This window comes from Sturnus vulgaris, chromosome 5 (assembly GCF_052056855.1).
Source record: "Sturnus vulgaris isolate bStuVul1 chromosome 5, bStuVul1.hap1, whole genome shotgun sequence".
In the NCBI taxonomy this organism is placed as follows: domain Eukaryota; kingdom Metazoa; phylum Chordata; class Aves; order Passeriformes; family Sturnidae; genus Sturnus; species Sturnus vulgaris.
In genome coordinates, this window is record NC_142247.1 from 7,516,735 (window position 1) to 7,542,261 (window position 25,527).

General features: G+C 46.5%; 3 protein-coding genes across 3 annotated transcripts; 1 reads left to right on the plus strand and 2 right to left on the minus strand.

Annotated features, from left to right (window-relative positions):
* The first annotated feature begins 2,995 nt into the window (after positions 1–2,995).
* On the plus strand, positions 2,996–12,412 carry LOC106856203 (poly(U)-specific endoribonuclease-like). The gene is made up of 7 exons (XM_088164755.1): positions 2,996–3,145; positions 6,822–6,921; positions 8,334–8,445; positions 10,693–10,814; positions 10,899–11,011; positions 11,423–11,576; positions 12,005–12,412. The coding sequence occupies exons 1-7, from the start codon at positions 3,135–3,137 to the stop codon at positions 12,260–12,262; spliced, it is 870 nt and encodes a 289-aa protein (XP_088020881.1). The 5' UTR covers positions 2,996–3,134; the 3' UTR covers positions 12,263–12,412.
* A 2-nt stretch (positions 12,413–12,414) lies between these two features.
* On the minus strand, positions 12,415–18,720 carry LOC148223532 (lactosylceramide 4-alpha-galactosyltransferase-like). The gene is made up of 2 exons (XM_088164754.1): positions 18,579–18,720; positions 12,415–16,682 (listed from the first exon to the last, which is right to left on the minus strand). Exon 2 carries the CDS (start codon positions 16,677–16,679, stop codon positions 15,552–15,554), a length of 1,128 nt encoding a protein of 375 aa, XP_088020880.1. The 5' UTR covers positions 16,680–16,682; positions 18,579–18,720; the 3' UTR covers positions 12,415–15,551.
* A 3,497-nt stretch (positions 18,721–22,217) lies between these two features.
* LOC148223533 (lactosylceramide 4-alpha-galactosyltransferase-like) lies at positions 22,218–24,638 on the minus strand. Its single transcript, XM_088166132.1, has one exon. The coding sequence runs from the start codon at positions 24,026–24,028 to the stop codon at positions 22,901–22,903; it is 1,128 nt and encodes a 375-aa protein (XP_088022258.1). The 5' UTR covers positions 24,029–24,638; the 3' UTR covers positions 22,218–22,900.
* Positions 24,639–25,527: the final 889 nt, after the last annotated feature.

A 25,527-nucleotide genomic window follows, 5' to 3' on the forward strand; every position in this document is an offset into this window, starting at 1 on the left:
TGAGCATGCTATGGATCTGCAGGGTGTTTGTTCCAGCTGACAGCCTTTACTCAGTCTCCCTGAGTGAGCCTGTCCAGCCTGAACATGCCCTTTGTGCAGGTGTGAGCCCCGGCCTCTTTGGTCTGGAAACCTGTAAAACTGTGTTCTCACTCACACCTCTCTAGATTGACCAAAGAGGTTTAAAGAACTCTGAATTAGCCCTTTCTCCCTTCAGGGAAGTGTAGGCACCAGACTAAACCAACACTTACCCATTAGCCACCTTGAGTGGAAAAGCAAAATAACTAGGCCAGAAATGCGCAGAGATGCCTACATGCTTTAGAAACATGTTTTATTGCCAGGAACTCCTTGATCTTTTACGTTGGCAAAAGTCAGTATCTGATGCTTGAGGTGGTAGTTTTGTCAGGCAGAACATCTTCCACAAGTTCTTTGCCCCAATCCTTTGGAAATGCTGGTAACATGTGAGCAAGACATCACCAAACACTCCCCCCATTCCCTTGCGGTAGAAAAAGAGGAACAGAGCCCAGAGGCAGCCTGGTCTCAACTCTTGCACAAAAAACACATCCACTGCCCTGTGCAGTGGGTTTGACAAAGCTAGCTGAGCTCTGCTGCAGAGGAAGCCAACACATGTAGATACCAAGGCTGCTCTCTGCACACTCTGTTTTTCTGCATTAGACCTGGGAATGACCCAGATTCTGTGCTGATCTAATTTGCCTTTGATCAGTGCTTCATTTCTGTTGGCAAACGCATCCTTTCACTCTCCTCAGGATCTCTGCATTTTCATCAGTGATCTGCTGTTAATACAGATGGGAGTCGTGATGGTTCGTTTTGATCTCAGGAGTGCAAAAGACAACAACAGAGGACAAATCAGTTTGCTCACAGCAAAATGCACTTTTATTGAGTGCCAACAACTCAATTTTGCAATAGAGGGAGAGTTAAAGGAAACAAAGTAAGAGAGAGAAAAAGGGGGGGAGTGGGGAATAGCTACCAACAGATGAGAAAGTTGTCCTTGTGGTCTGGCCAATAGACTCTGGTGTCCTCATGGTCCCAGCCAATAGATGTGTCTTCTGTGGGGAGATCTCAAAAATTATCTTCAGAGGGTCGCTTTTTTATAGTCCTTTTCCAAAGCAAGTGGCATCCAGCCAAGAGATAGGGAGATTTATGGGCCATTGTGAGGGTTGCTCCGAGAAACAGGTGTACAGAACCTGCTGCTCCAGCCAGTGCCTGCTCAAGAGCAGTGTACCATGAAGCACAGTGAGCACCTGCAAACAGTCCCTTGGCAAGCATCCACCTTGACAGACCAGAAAATCCTGTCCAAAGGCAACCAGGCCAGAACTGGGTGGGGGGTCCTCGGGGTCTTAGCCTCTATCCTCATGACAGTCGTGAGGCATTTGAGGGAAAAATTCCAGACCGACTCTTACAAGTGTCCAAATCAAAAGATAGAAATTTTAAAAGACATACAAGTACACACTTGGTTGTGAAACTGCTGGTGATGCTACTGAGCTGTAATTTTATGGAAGAATAACTTAAAACCATTGACTCCAGTGATGATGCTGCTAGTAAGTGAAAATTCCCTGGGCTCCCATCTGGGCCCTTTCTGCTAAAGTGAGTAAAGAAGTTTCAACTTTCTTACAGAGAGAATATGCCCACTGGCTTTTGCATTTTAAATGAAAGCACAGAAGAAGAGTTCCTGCATTTCGTTGATAAACTGGGGCAGTTGACAAATCCAGCACATTGTTTGTTTGTCATTTACTTTATTTATCCAGAACTGCAATAAATACTAACCAAAAATGGTAAAGAAAATTTCTGTTAAAATTAAGGATATTCAATTTTGAGATACTTTAATTTCCCCTACCAGTGCCAGAAGGAAGCTTCACTTTTCAGTGTTTTAAGTGGAGTGCATGTCTTGTTCCCTACACAATTCTGTGTGTCAGGTGTCTTCATCACCAGGGACTTTATTTGGTCCTAAATTGATTCTTTGAAGGGGTACATGGACCAGAGGTGCAGAACCACTTGGATGACTGGTAGCTAGCATCAAGCCATTCTGGCTTCTCTCTATACATATATCTAGCTTAGACCTAAAGCTGGAAGATCAGACACTACAGAAGCTGGGTACTGCTGCAGACCTGCTGGCCCTGGTACAGTGGAAGCCGTGGGAGAGAGAAACTCAAGGCAAGAACAAAAGTGAAGACATCATGTCTGGTCACTCTAACTGATGAGAGAAGATGTAACAAGGACAGTGCTGGTGCAAGAGAATGCAACAGGGACTTTCCAAGTGGAAAATTTTGTACAGACTTTAGAGAAGTAAAAGCACTGGTGGTTAGTGTAATAAACTGTCTTCATTTGCATAGCATGGTCTGTGACCTTCAATCACCACATAAAGCTATGCTTTTCAGAAATTAATTATGATGAAGAAAATGCTACAAGTACCAACTGAATAACAATAAGCTTTAAACCATCTGAAGGTTGATTTAGTCACATAATGAATGCAAGCTTCTCACTAGAGTGGGTACCTGCACCTACCAGCACCTGCCAACACTTGTTTCCAGTGGCACATGCAAAGTTCTGCGTTTTTAACACATTTCCTGATGACACTTCCTAATATTCATAAGATCATACTTAGCAGTTTCAGCTGTAAATAGAGAAGCGTTTGTTGGGGTTTCTTTCTTCACCGCCTTTGATTTTTTTATGATCTCAGATTAATTATCATCTTCCCTTCTAATAACTGGATACAGAATAAGAAGATTAGAATGTCCCGTCCACTTCAAAGCTTCAGACTTGCTGTGCTTCTTTCTAGGCTCAAAATTTCATCCAGAGACGTAAAATCCATTTGGCAAATAATCCATGATGCAAGATAAGGTGAGGCAGGAGCCTGCTACAGGTGCCTCTGACTTCATGGTGTGAGTGTTCCTGCACTGAGAGCGGGGTGAGTTGTGGTGTTGTCCTCAGACTCTTGTGGGAATTGGCACCTCCTGCCTCTCTCGTGCCTTCCTGCCAGGTTGAGTGACAGTCCTCAGTGGGCAAGAGGAGTGTCAGAGGAGCACAGCTCTGTGCTTTGGACTACAGGAGGATTGCTGAGTTTCTGGCTGCCTTCTCCCTGATCAGAGTATTTCCCAAGAGAAAAACTTCCTCCTGGCATGGCAAGTGGGTAAGAGGCAATCATACTGATTATCCTCTGAGGGGAAGGGTAGGGGGGGTGGGATATATTTGTCTGTAAAAGGGTGAATATTACAGGACATGCAAGGGGGAATGGGCTATATTTGTCTGTAAAAGGGTGAATATTACATGACATGCAAAGGGGGGATAGGATATATTTGTCTGTAAAAGGGTGACTATTACATGACATGCAGCAAAACAAGAGCCCTCTTCCTCTTTCGGTTCTGTTTTACTGACTCACTTCAGTGTAAAACATCGCTGAGGCTATTAGCTTAAAATAAAGGTGATGCTAAAATCAGATTGTGCTTAAACATAGCTCATAACTTAGAACTAGTTCTTCAAACATCAGCTGCCTGCCCCAGGACCTTGACAGATTGTTCCACTCTCATGTTTGCCCATTGAAATTGCCTTTTCCTTTCAACCTACAAAAACTGCTTTATTTATCTTTTGATATTTCAAATACCAGCTTTAAATGAAAAAAAAAATCTCACTGGACTCAAATAGAAGACATAGACACTGGCATAAGATGAAAATCTAGAGAATTGTTTCTATCTCCTGTTAGCCAAAAAAGCTGTTGCATGTATTTCACAACATTTGAACCAAGTTTTTTACTTCTTGTAAATGGCTGCTCACAAGGTATTCAAATCCTTTTCTGTGTAATGTTTAAAGGCTGTATAAAATTGCATGTTGTTGAAAGGATCTCTGAAAGTAGATTTACTTTGGAGTAGGTGTTCAATCAGACCTTATTTGCAGGGCTTCATGTGACCTTCATTTGCAATACCTGTTTTTCTTGCTTTGATACTGTTGACTTGTTCACATTATTTGCCACTGACCCTCAATTCTCGTCATGTCTCGAGTATTTTCTGATTTATAGCAATGAAGTCCTCTTGGAGCATTGTTTTGGGTAGAATGAAGAATAAAATGGAGATATTAGATTCTTTGGCTCTAGACACACTGCTGGTGCACCAGTTACTATTGCAAAGAGCCTCCCCCAGGTTTTCTCAACTCTTAAAAGTGCAGACTGAGTGTTGTTACTGGGGTGGTGCTTTGCTCACATAAGCACATCCAAGCAAGGCTCCAACTGGACAAAATCCAATTGGCCAGACTTCTTGCACAGAAATAATTAATTCTATGTGCAAGCATAAATCTAACAACTCAGAGCTTTCACCATAGGGGAGGGCTTGAGAATTGATGATAAAAATCTCTGTTTTGAGTCACCCATGCCATTGTGTTGAAAACCAGGGAGAAAATACTCAACACTGTTTTCCAGAACAACCTTACCTACATGCTGGTGTGTCATGGATTTGCATGAAGGTGTTGGGCATCTTCTCATTAAATTGTCTCATCTTGTATGTGTAAGCTAAGTTTATGGCCCTTTTTAAAGAAATACCATCCAGAAAGAGTTTTTACAAGATGACTGTGTAAGTTGCAAGACAAGTTTTTTCCTTTGTCAAGAGTATATTTTTTTAGTCTTCAGTTACAGCATAAACAGGCTCTCTGTTTGGAAACTAAAGGGACAACAAAAAGGAGAGGAAAAGTCCATGATGATATTGTGGTAGCACCTAGCAGAGATAAAGGAGAATAAAGGCTTTTACTTTGTAAAATTTAGTGATTTCAGTTTTGGGACAAGTTTCCTGAATGCAGGAATACATTTAGTAGAAGTATATTTATTGAACAAAAATGAGGCTTGAAATCTGTAGGTAAACTCTTGCTGTAACCCTCTCCTTGAGTAAACACCTTGAGCTCATGTGATATTTCATAATATTTCTGAAGGAGGAAAGGCCAAACAGGGCCCTAAAATGCATTATAAACACAGGTGCCCAGTGCAGACTGAGAGCAAGTGGGTATTAAAGAGATGACAGATCTCTCCTAGATAGGTGACTTACCAAAATACACACATACTAAAAGATATGTATATAAAATACTGTATCTGTGCAACAAAACATTATAGTAAGACCCAGTGTTCCACATACCTTGGATGTTCAGCAGGCAGCGGACTCCTATTCACCAGCAGTAGTTCCTTTCAAAGTAAAAACTCTATTAAACATAATATGATGGTTCTGAAACAGACAGGATGAACTGATGCAGAGGAGCAGGCAGCAGGAGAGTCCAGAACACAGCACAAAAGTGATCCAATAAAATTAGGGCCGTCCAAGGTAAAGGCTTGAAGTTTGAAAAACATCTCCAGTACTGTTCTGTGAACTCACCAGTCCTGCCCTTGGGCATATAGCTGAGCTGATGAAGTGAGCAGTTTTTTGTTTGGTGTTGGTTTGTAAGCTCTTTTGAGAAGGGCTTGCTCCTCATAAGACTCCAGAAAGAATATGGAAGTATGGCTGGAAATAAATAAAACTGGTGCTGTTGGTGTCTTCTGAGGCAGCTCCCTGGGACATTGAACAGGGTCCTCTTTTAGGCTGCCCAGCCAGTGTTGACAATGTGATGGCACAAGCCCCACTTACTGTACAAGCAGAGCCTGGAGTCTGGGCAGGGGCTAAATGAAGCTCTTCTGTGACAGCCTCCTTCTTCTCCACTGTGAGGTCCATGCAGGTACCTGCTCCAAGCACAATTTTTCCTTCACATTCCTGTTTAACCCTGGCAACAAACATGTCCTTTGGCTCCTATATGCTAGAATATTTAATCCTTTTCCTTTTTTCAGGCATTTACACCTGTTAAAGCCCATTTAAAAATTTAAGTGATCTTTTAGATTTCCCATCCATAGCTATCCCAAAATACCAGAAAACCCTGGTTCTGGGAAAATGGAGTCTCAGTGCCTCCAGCGCTGCTCAGGAACACAGTGGCTCAGATCCAAACTTACAGGTGGGCTGAGGTGTGGCAGCTGCTGTAGTTATGGTTATCTGCCCTGCCCTTGTGCCTTTGCCACATTCTTTGTTTGCTCTTTCTGTTAGAGAGCATGGAATTTGCCACTGGCAGGAGGATGTAGCAAGTTGACAGATTTCTGTACTTTTCTTCTTTTCTGGAAAACATCTCTTTTGGAGGAGAATTCAAAATTATCAAGTGGTTCTTCTCTGGGTTTGATGCACGTGCTGGTTTGTAACTGATTGATTCCATTGTTAGTTATTTAAAGATTAATCCACTTCTCTTCTTCTCTACTCTGTTGTCCTGATCCCCTCTTAGTGTGGCCATAATGTACTTGAAACTGCGGCTACCTCTGGGCACTTCATCACAATAACAACCTGTCATGGTTTGATACTGGCCAAACACCAGGCATCCAGGAGAGTCCTTCTCTCACCCTCCAGTGCCACAGCTGGGCAGAAGCGAGAAAAAAAATTAACAAAGGGTTCATGAGTTGTGATAAGGACCAGGAGAAAACACACCAAGTGCATAGAATCCTTAGGAATGAAACACCACCATCTTCCCTTTTGTTTCATTACATGGAAAACCACAGGAAGACAAGAACTTTGCTGTCTGACAATCTAAGGGAAGGCTCAGGTTTCCTTACAGGTTACCTGCATTCTTTAAAAAGGAATGTGGACCATAAGCATTGTGGTTTTTACAGCAGCACTGACAGGAAGGTGTGGGAAAAAAGAGAAACTTGATGACATGCTGATATCCAAAACATGGAGTGGCATTAGAAGACTCTAGAAGTGACTTGAAGAAATAACAGCACCTGCCTTTTTTAAACACATGTATTTCTCTGTGTTCCTTGGCAGGAAGGCCTTAAATCGTGAACTTTCTAAGCTTTTCAATGAGATGTGGGATGCAGATGTTCACCGCCTTAGGCCTGGGAAAGACTACACCATTGATGTGCAGGTAAGCAATTGCCAAGTCAGGATTAAGGGCAGTGTGGTGCTGCAGGAAAAGGTGCCTGCAAAAGTGCCTTTAGCTTAAAAAGCTGCCTGTACTTTGTCATGTCCAGTGAGGAAAGCATCCCTTAGGAGAAGGAACGATACAGTGAACACAAATGGTTCACACTTACCTGGACTTTGGTTACAAGTGGAGTCTCTCTGGTGTCTGTCATGAGTCCTGTAATATTTCATCTCTCTGTCTGTGAGCTGGAGGAGGAACTAGCATACAACCCTTCCAGTTTTGCAGATGACAGCAAACTGCACCTGGTACCTCAGGTGCAGGGCTTCTCTTCCACTGGACATAGGCAGGCTGGAGGAACATGCTAAGGAAGGAACATCATGAAATTCAACAAAGACAAAGGAACAGGATGCCCAGAGAAACTGTGAAATCTCCATCTCTGCAGATTTTCAAGATGCAACAAGATGATATCCTGAGAAACAGAATCTGAATTCGGTATTTACCACCCTTTGAGCAGCACTAGAGATGTTCTGCTCCACCCTGTGTATTTCAGCGTGTGAATGGCAGCTTGTGTGTGTAGTCTGGGTGACTTGCAGCAAGAGAGAAAGGGAGATAGGTCCCAAGTCATTCTTAGGGGAATAAGGGAGAAATTTGAGAAATTCCTGTGTTTCTCTGGGAGAGCAGTGGCCAAGTGTTTTGGCCACAAATTGCAACAGGCCAGAATATTCACAATCCGGTTTTGTACCCACACAAGAACTCACTTTATTCTGTTGTTACTCAAACACTATTCCAGTGTTGCTTAATATTATAACGGATAATTTCCTGTTGCTGATAAACTCAAAATAGTGGTACCTACCTCAAGCAAAAATGTGTATGGGGAAAACTTCTCCCATATGGTTTCTCCATTTGTCAGAACAAGGCTCTAGGTACCCCTTGCCTATGTTAACAAGCTGCTACTCATCTTCTATCTTCTTTCCTTGAGAATGCCCTTTATGAAATAGAAATTTGAAAATTATCAGGAAAGCCTCCTTAAAACTGCAGAGACAGAAGGCATCCAAATCTCCTTTTTATTTCTTTGTGGTGGGAGGGAGCCCTTGCTCTACATTACTTCTGTTTACCATTTGTGATGTATATAGTATAACAGCATAGCTGGTTACTGAACAGAACTGAACTATCACATGGGCCATTACAATCATCTCTGAGTCAACAAGGAAATTTCAGGCTCTTACAGTTGTCAGAGATTGTCTTTATGCTGGAAGTTCTGTAATATCTTCTCTTGTTTCATAGAAAGACAATTCCTAGCAAAGAATCCTGATAGATTTATGGGGTTTGGTTTGATTATTACAAAGGCAGGCACTGTCTCCTCTAATGTTGGACATCTTACTCCTTACATTGTTTTCCTCTGATGTTCTTCCTAGGGAAAAGCAGGTCTAGCACAGCAAGGTGACAGTGCTGTCCAGGACAATGCAGCCAGACATCTGTTTCACAATGTAAATGAAGAACGCCTGAGGAGCATAAAAACTTTTGCAAGTGAGACCTGTTCTTTTCTTAATCGTGGATGTGATATAAAATATCTGTGCTGTTTTTGACGTGATTGCCTAATATATAACATTGTATATAATTTGGATGGTGGTGAGGATCATCCAGCTGCAGGTCATTTGAAGGGAGTTTTCATAGCAGTTGCTTGGAGATTACCTGTACCTGAGCCTCAGGAGGAACGTCCTTTTGTGCCTTAGGCAAAATCTGAATTCTCTGACTCTTCCACTATGAAGTAAAAGAGATGAGACACTTACCACAAACTTGCGAAGTGGCCCAAGGGAATCTCACAGACTTTGACATGACCAGGTGCTGGTGCTGCACCTGAGTGAGGACAACTCCTGGGATCAATCCAGGCTGGGGGTGAGCAGAGGGAGCAGCCCTGGCAGAAGGGCTTGGGGGTGCTGTGGGTGAGAGCTGGCCCTGCCCCAGCCCAGAACCCCCCTGTGCTGGGCTGCACCCAGAGCCCCAGGGCAGCAGGGGAGGGGGGATTCTGCCCCTCTGCCCCGCTCTGCTGAGACCCCCCTGCAGGGCTGCACCCAGCCCTGGGCCAGCACAGCAAGGACAGGGAGCTGCTGGAGCCACGACAGAGCAGGGACACCAAGGGATCAGAGGGATGGAGCAGCTCTGCTGGGAGGAAAGGCTCAGGGAATTGGGATTGTTCAGCCTGGAGAGGAGAAGGCTTTGGGGTGACTTCATTGTGGCCTTCCAGTGCCTGAAGGGAGCCCACAGGAAAGATGGAGAGAGACTCTTGACAAGGGCCTGGAATGACAGGACAAGGGGGAATGGCTTCACACTGATGGAGTGGAGGTTAAAATTAGAATTTAGAAAATAATTTTTTTCCTGTGAGAGCAGCTGAGTATCTTGGTTTGAAAGACAGGTGTTTGTTAAGAATGGCAGGAGCCTTTGTTGAAATGGACAATGTAAACCTCCTCCTTCCAAATTATTATAATTTTGAAATTAAGGAGCTCTCAGGTAAAGATATGGGAATAGGAATAATAGTTTTTTACTAGGAAAAATAAAATAGAAATACAGTATTTCAAAAAACCAAACCCAGAACATTGTCAGAGTCAGAATACAACCTGACACCCTGTCAGTCAGGGTGTTGGTAGCAGTCCCATTAAATGGTGACTGCAGTCCTCCTTGATGACAGATGTGGTTCTCTTGAAGCAGTGCTCCTGTAGAAGGTTCAGTTTTCCTCCAAAGGTCAAGTGATGATGTAGAAGGGTCTGGTTTTCCTCTGGAATCCAGTGGAAAAATGCTGCCTTGGTGTTCCAAATCTCAGATTTTATCTAGGTAGGAAATGCTTGGCTCCTCCCCCTAGCTGGAGCATCTCCCAATGGGATGATTTAATTTTATCAGTCATGCAGTGGGATTCAATGGCCCATTAACAGGAGATATCTCCTTGGAGGAAGGATGGGGTGTGGAAAACATGAAGAGCACTGCCCCAGCTGGTTTTAACAGATGGTGACAGAATGCATACTTTTGGTTATATCCTGCTTTGCAAGCCAAGACACTGAGACATGGTGGTGAACAGATGTCCAGAGAAGCTGTGGCTGCCTCATCCCTGGAAATGTCCAAGGCTAGGTTACATGGAGCTCTGAGCAACCTGGGATAGTGGAAGGTGTCCCTGCCCATGGCAGGGAGCTTGAACTGGTTTAAGGTCTCTTGCAACCCAGACCATCCTATGATTCTATGCAAAAAGACACCAAATTCATCTTTACTCCTTTACTCACAGCTTCCAAGCCCTTTCAGATAGTACTAGACCCACTAGACAGCTAGGTCTTGCATTTCTCTTGGGGGCTATACTTCAGCTATGTCTATGAATATATGTTTCCTTTCCTAATTTTTCTCAAGCTCAAGACATCTGATATCTACTGAAATAATGCCCACAAAACCTCATGCCAGCACAGCTCAAGGTTCTAAGCCTGTGTCTGTAATTGTGGTGGTCAGATATCATTTGTTTTGCTAGAAGGTCATTATTACTTCAGCACTTGGCTCTATAAGGAAGCTCCGTAGCTGTTTATCTTTGAAAAGATCTTTAAAAAGAGCAGCAGTGTTCTGGCCTTGAATTACCTTGAGGCCTACACTTAACAGTATACCTGAGAGTAGAATCTGACATATAAAGGAATGGCTTTCTCTAAGGGCTATCAAGGCATATTCTATGGTGACTTTTTATGATGGCACTCTAATGCCTGGATTAGGTATATGAGCAGACTGAAAGTTTCTTTTTTTCTGCAGCCTTTATTTCCTTATTGGACAACTATGAGGCATCAACTGGTGTAGCAGAAGTAGTGACTCCAGAAGAAATAGTTGAAAACAATTGTTTCCTTGATGCTATCTTAGCAACAGAAGTCATGAGAGTGAGTAACATAGATCTTTTTTGTCACTGGAAACATTGAATAAAGAAGTAATCTGTATATGTATCTTGGTTTTCTATCCTTCAGCTAGCTCATGACTATCTGCTGAAAAAAAAACTAGCAAAGCCAAACCTTGCTGATTTCAAACATCAGCTTTATGACATCTGGTTCCAGCTCTATGCCAGGAAAGAAGGAGACAGGTATGTTTGATGGGTGGGTATGGGCACTGATAATCTCTGTTCTTTTCTGATTAAGGTAAATCAGGTAAACCCGAGAGCCATCTGCTACACATAGAACTGGAAGACAGCTTCAGAATGGCTTCAGACTGGCAGAATGGGTTTAGATTGGATATTAGGAAGAAATTCCTCTCTGCTAGGATGGAGAGGCCCTGGCACAGGTTTCCCAGAGAAGCTGTGGCTGCCCCATCCCCTGAAGCGTCCAAGGCCAGACTGGATGGGGCTCTGAGCAACCTGGGATAGTGGAAGGTGTCCCTGCCCATGGCAGGGGGTCGGAATGAGATGAGCTTTAGCATCCCTTCCAACCCAAACAATTCTATGGCTCTGTGAAACATATAAAAGACCTGTATATTCTTTTTTCCTTCTTCATTACAGACCTGATTCTTGTGGTTTTGAACATGTTTTTGTTGGAGAAACAAGGCATGGTAAAGAGATCTTAGGTTTGCACAACTGGGTGCAATTTTACCTTCAGGAAAAGCGTGACCAGATTGATTACAAGGGATATGTGGCTCGGAAGAACAAAACCAGGGTAAGAAGAAGCCTTTGGGGGACTTTGCAAGTAAGACAAATGGATCCAGAGATAAAAGTTATAACAAAACAAGTGTAACGATGCAATCATAGGCTCATGTTTTGAACAGTAATAAGTATATACAGTACATAACTCTATATAAGAAGAATGAATAATAACATGTCTTCCAGCTTCATTTTTTTTGCAAAAACTATTTTAAAAAGTAGTGCTGGTGTTTGCAGAATTGCAAGACTGTTGAGGCTTAGTTGGGATAAATGGTCATGTATACTCCAGTAGTCAGGGAAAAGATTGTGCTCCAGCTATAGCTCCCAGGCACACCAAGGATGAACTCAACCTTACAGAGCTCTCAAAAATCTGGAATCAGAAATTCTATCTGTCCAGTCACAGCTGTGTTGGAGATTATTCTGTTGTTTCATTTATGCTTTCAGCCTGACAAAGATGACCAAGTTTTGAGCATCCAGTTCAGTTGGAAGGGTTCGGTCAAGCCAATCGGAAGCACCTTTATTGGTGTCAGCCCAGAGTTCGAATTTGCCCTTTACACAGTCATTTTCCTGCTGTCTGAAGAAAGAGTCACACGTGAAACAGTGAAGATAGATGAGTATGAGCTGCAGGTGGTTGTCTGGCGCCATGGGCAGCACATTGGAACAGCATACCCAGTACTGCTCAGCACCACTACTGAAGACTAGTGGAGTGAGCAGGAAACTTTTCTTTTTAACTTGGGGGAAAGGAGGAGTGGTGAAGAGAGGAGGAATGGATGGAGAGTGGACAGGATCAGACAACAAAGTTAATATGTTGTTTTATACAACTCATTTCAAGTAAAAATTGATGACTCCGTCTCTTTTGGTCTGCAATGGATTATTTAATCAGTAGTGTGCTGTGACACTGAGAAACCATGAAACATACTCCTGCTCACATTAAATTGACACCTAAATTACATCAGTCTTCCTTTGTGCATGGTACCACTGTACTTTTCAGCAAATAATGGCATTTAGGAAAAGATTGTATTAAAATTGATATACATATTTCTCTTATTTTTTAGTCACTGCATATCTAAAAGAGCAATAACCACACATTGCTTACACTTTACCTTCCAGACAGAAGCTTTGATTTGGCACAGGCAGAACTCCAGGGTATTTAGTCCCTTCTTGTCATTTCCTAAGAGGGTAATTTCAAATGCAATATTACAATACAATGACCCGGACACACAGGGAACACATTTAGGTAGGGAGATGGTCGTCAGATCCACAGCAGGCCTTAAAATATTTTCTGTTTCTTAACACAATTTTCACATACTCCCTATATATTCCTGAAACACCTGGATGATAACTTCATGGTACAGGTACTAAGAGGGCTGACTTGGAAAGATGCCCTCCTTGATTTGTTGCTTGTCAACAGAGAGGATCTTGTGATCCTCTTGAGTGGAGATTGGTGGCTGTCTTGGCCACAGCGACCATGAAGCCATCAAGTTTAAAATCTTTGGTGACAGGAGGAAAAGTGCCAACAAAACTTCAGCCCTGGACATAGGAAGAACAGACTTGAAGCTACTCAGGGAATCAGTAAATAAAGTCCCCTGGAAAAATGGTTTTGAAAGTCCTGGGGTCCATCAGTGCTGGTCACTTCTTAAGCACCAGCTCCTTAGGGCACAGGAACAGGCAATTCCTAAAAATCAGAAACCAAGCAGACGAGGCAGAAGGCCACCTTGGCTGAACAGGAACCTTCTTTTGGAGATAAGGTAAAAAGAGAAGGTGTATGCCCAGTGGAATCAAGGTCAGGTGATGTGGAAGGAATAGAGATGCTACTCACCACTGTAGGGGATGAATTTGTGTGGCCAATGCTCCATTGCAATTGAAACCATCAGAAACGTGGGGAACAATAAAAAGAGGGTTTTAAAAATGCATTAATGGCAAAAGGCAGTGCTGAAATTAGTCCATTACAAGATGAGGATGGTCACCTCACAAACAGGGCCATGGACAAGGCAGAGATGTTTAATGCTTTCTTTGCCTCCGTCTTCAACACTGATGATGGACTAAGGAGGTCTCAGCACTCTGAGCTAGAGGACTGTGACTATGAGAATGATAAACTCTGAGTTAGCCCTGAAGGTGTGAGGGATCTGCTGCTCCAGCTGGATCCCTATAAATCTATGGGATATGATGGGACTAATCTGAGGATACATAAAGAGCTGGCTGATATCATCACGAGGCATCTCTTGATAGTTTCTGAACAATCTTGGGAATCTGAAGAGGTTCCAGTTTTCAAAGAGGGCAAGAAGGATGACCCTGGAATCTGCAGGCCTGTCAGTCTCACTCCAGGGTCTAGTAAAATTATGGAGATGATGATGATTATTCTGGAAGGTATTGAAAAATACCTGAAGGACAACACAGTCACTGGTCACAGCCAGCATATCTTCATGAGAGGAAAGCCCTGCTTACCAAAACTAATTTCCTTTTATGCTAAGGTAATCCACCCAGTTGATCAAAAAACATGAGTAAATGAAATCCTTTTGGATTTCAGTAAAGCTTTGGATATCGTCTATCTCAGTGTGCAGCCCACAGCTGGATAAACACATGTAATGGGTGAGCAACTTGCTCACTGGTCTAGCATAAAGAGTAACAGCAACTGGGGTAACAGGAGACTGGCAGTCTGTCACTTGTGGGGTTCCACAGGGTGCCATCTTAGGCCCCATTCTCTTAAAAATCCTCATAAAAAGCTTGAATGCAAGACAGGAAGGGATACTAAGTAAGCTTGCAGATGATACAAAACTGAGAGGAGCTGTTGACTCCCTCAAGGGCGAAGAGCCCCTACAGAGAGCCTGGAATAAAGGACAGGCCTGGGCAATCACCAACTGTGCAAAGTTTAACAAAGACAAGGGCTGGATTCTGCACCTGGAATGGGGCATCCCTGGATGTACAGATAGACTGGGGAACGAGAGGCTGGAGAGCAGAGTTGTGGAAAGGGACCTGGGGGTTGCAGGCTGTGCCAGCTGGACATGAGCCAGCAGTGCCCTGGAGCCAGGAGGGACATCCCTGTCCCGGGGACACCAGGCCCAGCATGGCCGGCCAGGACAGGGAGGGAATGTCCCGCTCTGCTCTGGGCTGGGGCAGCCTCACCTCGAATATTGTACGTGGTTTTGGGTGCCACAACATAAGAAGATCTAAAGCTGTTAGAAAGTGTCTAAAGGAGGGACATGGAGATGGTGAAGGGCCTGCAGGTGAGGCCACACAAGGAGCAGCTGAGGGCACTTGGTCTGATCATCTGGAGAAGTGCAGACTGAGGTCAGAGCTCACAGCAGTTCTGCAGCTTCCTCACAAGGGGAGGATCAGGGAGAGGCTCTGATCTCTGCTCTGTGTGACCAGGGACAGGACCCAGGGAATGGCTGGAGCTGTGTCATGGGAGGGTTAGGGTGGAGATCAGGGCAAGGTTCTTCCCCCAGAGGGTGGTGGGGCACTGAACAGACACCAGGGAAGGGTCGCAGCGCCAAGGACGAGGCTCTCATGCACAGGGCACAATTGTTGGAGTGTCCTGCTCCCTGGCAGGGCCAGTGGTTGGACACATGATGGCTGGGATCCTTTCCAACACGTAATATTCTGTAAAAATTTCAAATGCCACAGAGACCAGGACAGGGGTCCCAACAGCTCTTGAAACGTGAAAAGAAGCTGCTCAACCAGGGATTCACAGAAGGAGACATTGGAAAACACCAAGAGAGTTCATCAGCTGAGACATGCTGATGAACAAGTTCAACTGTTCCCTGGCCCTGAAGGACAGCAAGGGAGGCTGAACTCAGTTTCTGCAGTAAATTTGAAATATAAGGATCTGGGGCAGATACCAGGGATATTGGTCACAAAACCACAGAGCTGTCAAACAGAACAACTGCTCTTGGGACTAGAACCCAGCTCTAGGGAAGGTGAAAGGCACTCTATTTCCTTCAGTCTGGGGAACATCCCCGCTGCCAAGACCCTACAGGTCACACTGTACAGGTCACTGCTTTGACAACTCTTCAGAGTCCTCTTTCATCTTTGCATAGGTGGCAGGGCAGAACTGGGAATAGAGCTGAGCCAGCAGAGCCTGGGAGTGGATCTCTAACTTAGTCCCATGGCTCAGCTTGTTCCATATGTGCACTGCATAGGTGTTCTTCAGGAGCTGGTGAAACTCTGAGGCACTGACTGCCTCAAACAACTTCTTCCAGTCCTGCCAGGGAATAGGATAAACAACTTCTGGGGCAAGAGCACTCACACCTTGGCAGCTCATGCTCTTGATAGTCTGGATGTTGCACCACTTCTTGAAGACACGAGTTAGGAGCTCTGGGCCCTGGTGTCCCCAGACCCAGCCATTATAGTCATCCACAAAGTCCTGCATGCAAAGCTCCATGAACTTGTGCTTGGGCTTAAAGGACAGAAAGGCCCCATTCAGTACATCATAATCCTGAATCCCAAGGGCATTGGTGAGGTTCTGTAAGTTCTTAAGCACAATGAAGTCTGTATCCAGGTAGATGCCACCAAATTTCCACATAAGGACAATCCTACAGGCGTCAGACAGGACTGCTAAAAAATGTGGCTCCTGCTGCCGCTGAGGCTGCATGTACCACTGTGCCAGAGGTGTTCCAGAAAAGAGCTCTGTCAAGTTCAGGGGTTGGATTTCCACGTTGGGGAAGCATCTCATCAAGGAGAAAGCCCAGTGCTTGGGTAGGGAAGCGTTCTCTTTGGCCAAGCCTTTCATGAGCACCACGACTCTTGATTCAGGATGTGACCTGGCTGCTGACTCCACAGAACATGAGAACAGGTAACTTGGGGAAGTTTGCTCTGAGGTCTCCACAAAAAACACATTTCCTGCAGAAGGAGGGGGCTCACCAGCAATGTTGATGGGAGAAGGCAGATAGTGAGCACAGCCGATCTCAGCAGATGAGGCGTAGGTGGGGAGTCTGTTCTCTGAGTCCTCCCAGATACCCCAGTAGAACTTGTGGTAGGTGAAGGATATGAACACAAAGATGAGGAAAAACAGGACCCATGGTTTGTGGCTCAGCACCACTCTGGTGAGCTTTAGGAGGCAGCTGGGCATCCGGAGCATTCTCTCTCCAGCCAGAGCCTGTTCTCCTGAGACAGCCATCATGATCTGAAGGAAAGGAAAGAAGAGAAAAACCTGACAGATGAGGCAGGAGAGTATGAGCTTTCATTGACAGGTGTGTCCCACCTTCATAGCAGTGCACAACAAACTCTGGAACACCATTACAAACCTCATCTGTCACCCTCTAGAATTTCAGGTCACTGTGAACACGAGACATGAGACACGTCTGCAAAGGTCCTGGCAGGAGGAAATAGCAATGTTCCTTATGACCATTCCGGGAGCCTCTGAAAAGACACTGTGTGGAGCTGCTGCCAGCTGGTTGTCGTGAGAGCTGTTGTTTATTCCTGATACACAACATGTCCTGCCTCAAACCAAACAAAAGCCTCAGTCTTCCAGGCTGTTGATGTGGCAGTTGTTGCCTTTCCAAACCAACCACCTTGCCCTGCAGAGAGCCTGGCCCATTGTTCCTGTTACATATCTTGGCAGGATGGATGGAGGATGGGAAAGGAATGGATACAGGGCAGCCCTGGAGGCTGATGCAGACAATAAGGTCAAGAACTGCCTTTGTAAAGGGAGTTCCAAGGCTGCTTCCCTGCCCTGCAGAGCCCTCACTGGCTCTGACCTGCTCAGCTCTCTCAGTAGATCCTGCTGGTGGACAGGCAATCCCTCCACTCTCCTGCCCTAACTTGCTCTCCTCTTCTGGCAAAAGGGAGGGATGGAGTGGTAGAGATTCTTAACGAGGCAGCCAGAAACAGAGAAGTGAGTCTAGCTCCATCCTCAATGTTAGCATCAGCATTGCTGCCCTTGCCTCTCCTTAATTTTAAGGGCAGCAGAAGCAGCACCTCCTCCTCCACCACTGGGCCCCAAAAGTCAATGGGGAAGAGCACAGGAAGAAGCAGTGAGGAAGAGAGTGGCTTTTAGGACCAGGGGAAATGGTCTCAAGCTGTGCCAAGGGAGGTCAGAGTGGACGTTACTCAGAATTTTACTCCCTGAAAGAGTTATCAGGCACTGGCACAGGCAGCCCAAAGAAGTACTGGAGCCACTGTCTCTGGAGGTAATTAAGAGATGTGTGGATGTGGCACTTAGGGACTTGGTTGAATGGTGGACTTGGCAGAGTGGGCTTTGGGGTTGGACTCAAGCATCTCAGAATTTCTCTTCCATGCTAAAGCATTGAATAATTTTTCTCACCTCCATGAGCTCCATCTCCAAAGCCCCATGCCCCAGGACAGAAAGGTTCAGAAAACAGGAAAAGCTTCAATCCAACAGGCATAAGCAACGTGGCAGGGAACACGACAGAGGTGGCACAGTCCCATTTGTCATTGCTTCTTGATCACTGTGCCTAGGTCACACATGGAGCCAAAGCCGACTTGTCAGCTACACTGGGAGGCATCCAAATGTCAGAGCATGGAGCCACCACTCTGCACCAAGCACTGGGAGACAGAGGAAAGGCAGCCGATAGACAAATGATCAGCTCTGTATCCCCACAAGGTTTTCTCCTTCTGCACAGAAATGCCAGAGCGTGCTGCCAATGCTACAGGCAGCAAAAGCCAGCCCATCCTGCCTTTTACAGACCCTTTACATTCCCCACCTTCCATACTATAGCTGGCTTAATCCTGTAAATATTTTTTTTGTTTTGTGAGCACAAGAAGAGAAAGCGGCTTTGGGGGAAGTTCCTGTGCAGCAGAGGGGCACGAAAATGCCACGCTAGTCTAACCACAAGCAAGGTTCAAGGTTGTCAGGGCATTTTGAGCTAAAGACAGAACTTTACTGCCATCACCTCCCTGTAAAGTTAGAAAGTTTCTGCTTTTGGAGTGGATAAGGCAACGCTTTAGACAAAGCATTAGCCAGTGCAATTCTTTTACGAAACAAAGACAGGAAGCCTGACTCTATCTCTTCCTCCGAAAATGCAAGGGCCATTGCAAAGAAATTGCAAACACTACTCACCTGTCCCTGCTTTCAAGACAGCATGGAATTCACTGTTCAGCTGGAGAAGAGTTTTAAGAGGCTGGAGTCTGTTGAGAGTGCCTACAACTCTATGTACTGGCACTTCCTCCTTCTGAAAAGAAATGACAAGAGAAACAGTCTGAATACGCAGACAAACACAATAGATGAAGGAGGATATGACATCAGTCATTTATCCAGTGAGCAGCGGATAGAAAGGATATACGTAGTATTGCAAAGAACCCACCTAATTATGAAACAAAGAAAGAAATTCAGACCTCATTGTCAGTATACTTTAAGTTTCAGTTGGAGCCAGGAGCATTTCTGGTTTTCCTTTTCTCCTCCTTTGCTAAGAACTCCCAGTGCTCTCGCTCCTTCTAGGGCTGCCACGATAACTAATCTGACCTTTCCATGGAGCTGCCTGCTCCCACACCAAGACCTAAATACAGAACGCCCCTTTAGAAACACATTCTCTTAACCAAATACCTTACATATGTTATTAGGGAATACTCCCTCACATGCCATTGATCTCATTGAAGGACTTTGCCACATTCAGGTGTCCCTCATTCTGTGACAGTTCCCCCTTGCCCCTGTGGTCAAGGCTGGCTGAGCTTCCCTTACATGACGCTTGCAGGCACTTTCATCAAATCCCTCCCTTACCAGTACAGCCACTAAATCTAGGGTTTACTGTAGTTCCTCCTCAGCTGCCTGAAACTAATATTACTCTGTAGAATCCCATATTCCTCTTGCCTCCCCACCTCCTTCCACGCAGAGCAGCACCATGGATGGACTCATGACAACTCTGGTCCCACCACAGGGACTCCACAACTGCTCTCGGCTACCTTGGCTAGTGTTTCACCACCATTCCTTCCTTTCCAACTTGCCACAGTTCCATTTGTGAACATTGTGTCTCCTTCCATCTCTGCATTGAAAAGAAGAGAGTCTTGCTTGTGTCCTTCACCCACCCACCTTCAGTCACGCGTTTGTACACCCTGACCAGAGAGCCCAGCCTGCTCCAGACCAAGAAAAGTCAGCAGAGCTCTCCCAGCCTCTGCTCATGCACCTTCTCACCTTAGTGGCCCTTTGCCAGACTTGCTCCAGTATGGACACGCCTTCCTCATCCTGGGATTCCAGAACCAGCCCTCCAGGTGTGTCTCATCTGTGCTGAGTGGTGGGCAAGGATTTCCATTAGTGGTAGATGGACGACCCCACATCATCCACTGCTGACATCCCCAGTGACATCTTCAACTTAGCAGGTGTCTGCTGGAATCCCATCCAGCAGACAGGAGACACTCCAGGAGGTTCCTAGAGCAGGTGGAAGAGAACTTCCTGACACAGCTGGTAGGTAAGCCCACCAGTTGAGGTGTCCCCGGGGAGCTGCTGTTTACAAACAGAGCAGCACTGGGGGGAGATGAGATTGCCTGAGGCATCTTGGGTGCAGTGACTGTGACATGATTTGATTTCAGTTCTCCGTGAAAGCAGGGAAGAAGGAAGGAGCTCAGCAAAACCACTACCTTGGACTTATGGAGGACAGGCTTTGGTCTGTGCAGACCACTGCTTGAGAGAATCCCTTGGGAAGAAGTCCCGAGGGGCCAAGGAGCCCAGGAAGGCTGAACATTCCTCAGGAAGGAGGTCATAGAGGTAGAGCAGGAGCTCATTCCAATGTGCTGATTCAGGAAAGCTGGCCTGGATGAACAGCAAGCTTCCACTGGGGATGAACAGAGAGTTTAGCAGCTCTGGAAGAACAGTCAGGCAACTCAGGAATTCTACAAGGATGTCATGGAGATAAGCAGAGAGAGAACTAGAAAGGTAGAAGTCCAGCTAGAAGTCAATCTGGCCAGCAGCATAAAAGTTAAGAGAAAAAGCTTTTCCAAATACATTAATAACAAAAAGAGGCCAAGGAGATTCTCCATCCTTTATTGCATGCTGGGGTGGGAACATTACCTCCAGGGATGAGGAAAAGGCTGAAGTACTCAGTGACCTCAGCCTTTCACGGAAAGCCCAGTTACCCTCTGCATATCCAGCCCCCTGAGCTGGAAGACGAAAACAGGGAGCAGAATGAAGTCCCCACACTGCAGGAGGAAGTTGTTCGTGAGCTGCTGTGCTGCCCAGACATGCACAAGTCTAGGGAGATGCCATCCTTCTTCATAAGGCTATGGAGGGAGTTGGTGAAGCAGCTGACGAAGCTCCACTCTCCATCGTTTATCATCGGTCCTGATTAACTGGAGATCTCCTGGGTGACTGGAGGTTGGCCAACACAAGACAGATCTATGAGAGGTCTTGGAAGGACAACTGGGGGAACCACAGGCCTGTCAGCCTGACCTTGGTGCCAGGGAAGGGTATGGAACAGATTACGTGGAGCGCAATCACATGATGTGTGCTGCACCACTGGGGCATCAGGCACGGGTTGTTTAAGCAGGTCTTTCTTGACTGACCAAACCTCCTCCTATGAACACCTAATGGATGGGGAAAGGCTGTGGATGTTGTATACCAGGGCCTTCAGTAAAGCCTTTGATCACTGCTCCCACAGCATTCTCCTGGAGAGCATTGTCCTTGCAGGCCATGGATTTAACAGCTTCCCTGTTTGCTGGGAAAAAACTGCCTGGATGGCTGGGCCCGGGGAGTGGTGCTGGAATTAATGCAGCTGGCAGCAGGTCACTGGTGCTGTGCCCCAGGGCCCACTGTCAGGGCCAGTCGTGTTTCACATGAGGTTCAACAAGGCCAAGTGCCACCTCCAGCCCCTTGGCCACAACCTCCAGCAGCTCGAGGCTGGGCAAGAGCCCAGCAGGAAAGGGCCTGGGACTGCTGGTGCACAGCGTGTGCTCAGGTGGGCAGGAAGGCCAATGGCACCTGGGCTGGGTCAGCAATGGTGTGGCCAGCAGGACCAGGGCAGTGACTGTCCATCCCCCTCAGCCCAAGTGCTGTGTCCAGTTCTGGGCCTGTCACTGCAGAGGGACATTGAGGGGCTGGAGCTTGTGCAGAGAAGGGAAAGGATCTGGGCAAGGGGCAGGAGCACAAGGCTGATGAGGAGGGGCTGAGGGAGCTGGGGGTGTTTAACCTGGAGGAAAAGAGGCTCAGGGAGGCCCTACTGCTGTGCACAGCCCCCTGACAGGAAGGGGCAGCCAAGTGGGGGTCAGACTTTGCTCCCAGGGAACAAGGCAGAGGGAAGGGGAAATCAGTGGAATGGTTTGGGTTGGAAGGGACTTTAAAGATCATCTTCTTCCATCCCTCCTGCCATGGGGCAACTTCCACTATCCCAGGCTGCTCCAAGCCCTGTCCAGTCTGGCCTTGGACTGTTCCAGGGATCCATGGGCAGCCACAGCTTCTCTGGGCAACCTGTGCCAGGGCCTCACCACCCTCACAGGGAACAATTGTTTCCTCCTAGCCAATTTAAACGTGTTCTCTGTAAGTGTGAAGACGTTGTCCCTTGTCCTATCACTGCAGATCCTTGCAAAGAGTCTGTCTGCATCTTTCCTGTGGTCTCCCTTCAGGCACTGGAAGACCACAATGAGGGAGCCTCAAAGCCTTCTCTGCTCCTGGCAGAGGATGTCGTTACTGCATTAGAGAAAGCAATGATCCCAACACAGACCTCCTTGTGGAAAAGAAGGCATTTTATTGAGAATGCAGTTCATATTTACAGAGTGTTCCTCTGCACTAAGACAAGGCAGAAGTGCATTGGATAATTGTCCGAGTCCCAGAAAAGTCATCCCTCTGCTGTGGAATCCGAAACAGTAGGAAGCATCATTTGAACATTTCTCACTTTAGAAGTTCTGAAGAACTTCACGCTGAGCCATGCAGGGATGTAAAATGTTTTCTGCTTCTTAAAGCAATTTTCAGGTACTCTTCATGTATTTCCCCAGGCGTAAGGGGTCTTGGCCAGCCAGGGAATTCTGTTCTGAGCTCCAGAAAACCACGCCCTTTGGCACTGCCTGGCAATGATTTAAAAACTCAGAAATGCCACAGAGAGCAAGCCAAGGGTCCCTACAGCTGTTGAAACATCACAAGGGGCTGCTGAGCCTGGGATCCACAGGAGCAGCCATTGGAGAACACCAAGAGAGAACCAGCTGAGAGGTGCTGATGAACCAGTTCAACCTTCCCTGCAGCAACAGGTCTCCTGAAGGACAGCAAGGGAGGCTGAACTCAGGTTCTGCTGTAAATGTGAAACACAAAGGATCTGAGGCAGATACCAGGGATATTGGTCACAAAACCACAGAGCTGTCAAACAGAACAGCTGCTCTGGAGTCTAGAATGCAGCTCTGGGGAAGGTCAAAGGCACTCTATTTCCTTCAGTCTGGGGAACATCCCTGCTGCCAAGACCCTACAGGTCAGTGCTTTGACAACTCTTCAGAGTCCTCTTTCATCTTTGCATAGGTGGCAGGGCAGAACTGGGAATAGAGCTGAGCCAGCAGAGCCTGGGAGTGGATCACTGACTTGGTGCCATGGCTCAGCTTGTTCCATATGTGCACTGCATAGGTGTTCTTCAGGAGCTGGTGAAACTCTGATGCACTGACTGCCTCAAACAACTTCTCCCAGTCCTGCCAGGGAATAGGATAAACAACTTCTGGGGCAAGAGCACTCACACCTTGGCAGCTCATGCTCTTGATAGTCTTGATGTTGCACCACTTCTTGAAGACACGAGTTAGGAGCTTTGGGCACTGGTGTCCCCAAATCCAGGGATTGTAGTTCTCCACAAAGTCCTGCATGCAAAGCTCCATGAACTTGTGCTTGGGCTTAAAGGACAGAAAGGCCCCATTCAGTACATCATGATCCTGAATCCCAAGGGCATTGGTGAGGTTCTGTAAGTTCTTAAGCACAATGAAGTCTGTATCCAGGTAGATGCCACCAAATTTCCACATGAGGACAATCCTGGAGGCATCAGCCAGGATAACTGGAAAATGAGGCTCCTGCTGCCGCTGAGGCTGCACGTACCACTGTGCCAGAGGTGTTCCAGAAAAGAGCTCTGTCAAGTTCAGGGGTTGGATTTCCACGTTGGGGAAGCATCTCATCAAGGAGAAAGCCCAGTGCTTGGGTAGGGAAGCGTTCTCTTTGGCCAAGCCTTTCATGAGCACCACGACTCTTGATTCAGGATGTGACCTGGCTGCTGACTCCACAGAACATGAGAACAGGTAACTTGGGGAAGTTTGCTCTGAGGTCTCCACAAAAAACACATTTCCTGCAGAAGGAGGGGGCTCACCAGCAATGTTGATGGGAGAAGGCAGATAGTGAGCACAGCCGATCTCAGCAGATGAGGCGTAGGTGGGGAGTCTGTTCTCTGAGTCCTCCCAGATACCCCAGTAGAACTTGTGGTAGGTGAAGGTTATGAACACAAAGATGAGGAAAAACAGGGCCCAGGGTTTGTGGCTCGGCACCACTCTGGTGAGCTTTAGGAGGCAGCTGGGCATCCGGAGCATTCTCTCTCCAGCCAGAGCCTGTTCTCCTGAGACAGCCATCATGATCTGAAGGAAAGAAGAGAAAAACCTGACAGATGAGGCAGCAGAGTATGAGCTTTCATTGACAGGTGTGTCCCACCTTCATAGCAGTGCACAACAAACTCTGGAACACCATTACAAACCTCATCTGTCACCCTCTAGAATTTCAGGTCACTGTGAACACGAGACATGAGACACGTCTGCAAAGGTCCTGGCAGGAGGAAATAGCAATGTTCCTTATGACCATTCCGGGAGCCTCTGAACAGACACTGTGTGGAGCTGCTGCCAGCTGGTTGTCATGAGAGCTGTTGTTTACTCCTGATACACAACATGTCCTTCCTCAAACCAAACACAAGTCTCAGTCTTCCAGGCTGTTGATGTGGCAGTTGCTGCCTTTCCAAACCAACCACCTTGCCCTGCAGAGAGCCTGGCCCATTGTTCCTGTTACATATCTTGGCAGAATGGATGGAGGATGGGAAAGGAATGGATACAGGGCAGCCCTGGAGGCTGATGCAGACAATAAGGTCAAGAACTGCCTTTGTAAAGGGAGTTCCAAGGCTGCTTCCCTGCCCTGCACAGCCCTCACTGGCTCTGACCTGCTCAGCTCTCTCAGTAGATCCTGCTGGTGGACAGGCAATCCCTCCACTCTCCTGCCCTAACTTGCTCTCCTCTTCTGGCAAAAGGGAGGGATGGAGTGGAAGAGATTCTTAACGAGGCAGGGACAAACAGAGAAGTGAGTCTAGCTCCATCCTCAGTCTTAGCATCAGCATTGCTGCCCTTGCCTCTCCTTAATTTTAAGGGCAGCAGAAGCAGCACCTCCTCCTCCACCACTGGGCCCCAAAGATCAATGGGGAAGAGCACAGGAAGAAACAGTGAGGAAGGGTGTGGCTTTTAGGACCAGGGGAAATGGTCTCAAGTTGTGTCAAGGGAGGTCAGAGTGGATGTTACTCAGAATTTTACTCCCTGAAAGAGTTATCAGGCACTGGCACAGGCAGCCCAAAGAAGTACTGGAGCCACTGTCTCTGGAGGTAATTAAGAGATGTGTGGATGTGGCACTTAGGGACTTGGTTGAATGGTGGACTTGGCAGAGTGGGCTTTGGGGTTGGACTCAAGCATCTCAGAATTTCTCTTCCATGCTAAAGCATTGAATAATTTCTCTCGCCTCCATGAGCTCCATCTCCAAAGCCCCATGCCCCAGGACAGAAAGGTTCAGAAAACAGGAAAAGCTTCAATCCAACAGGCATAAGCAATGTGGCAGGGAACACGACAGAGGTGGCACAGTCCCATTTGTCATTGCTTCTTGATCACTGTGCCTAGGTCACACATGGAGCCAAAGCCGACTTGTCAGCTACACTGGGAGGCATCCAAATGTCAGAGCATGGAGCCACCACTCTGCACCAAGCACTGGGAGACAGAGGAAAGGCAGCCGATAGACAAATGATCAGCTCTGTATCCCCACAAGGTTTTCTCCTTCTGCACAGAAATGCCAGAGCGTGCTGCCAATGCTACAGGCAGCAAAAGCC

What these genes read in the sequence shown, in the direction of transcription:
- LOC106856203 (XM_088164755.1), top strand. An exon ending in ACTACACCATTGATGTGCAG is followed by an intron (nt 6,922 to 8,333) that starts GTAAGCAATTGC and finishes TGTTCTTCCTAG; the next exon opens with GGAAAAGCAGGTCTAGCACA. An exon ending in CTCGGAAGAACAAAACCAGG is followed by an intron (nt 11,577 to 12,004) that starts GTAAGAAGAAGC and finishes TTATGCTTTCAG; the next exon opens with CCTGACAAAGATGACCAAGT.
- LOC148223533 (XM_088166132.1), bottom strand. Translation starts at nt 24,028, where the DNA reads ATGATGGCTGTCTCAGGAGAACAGGCTCTGGCTGGAGAGAGAATGCTC.
- LOC148223532 (XM_088164754.1), bottom strand. Translation starts at nt 16,679, where the DNA reads ATGATGGCTGTCTCAGGAGAACAGGCTCTGGCTGGAGAGAGAATGCTC.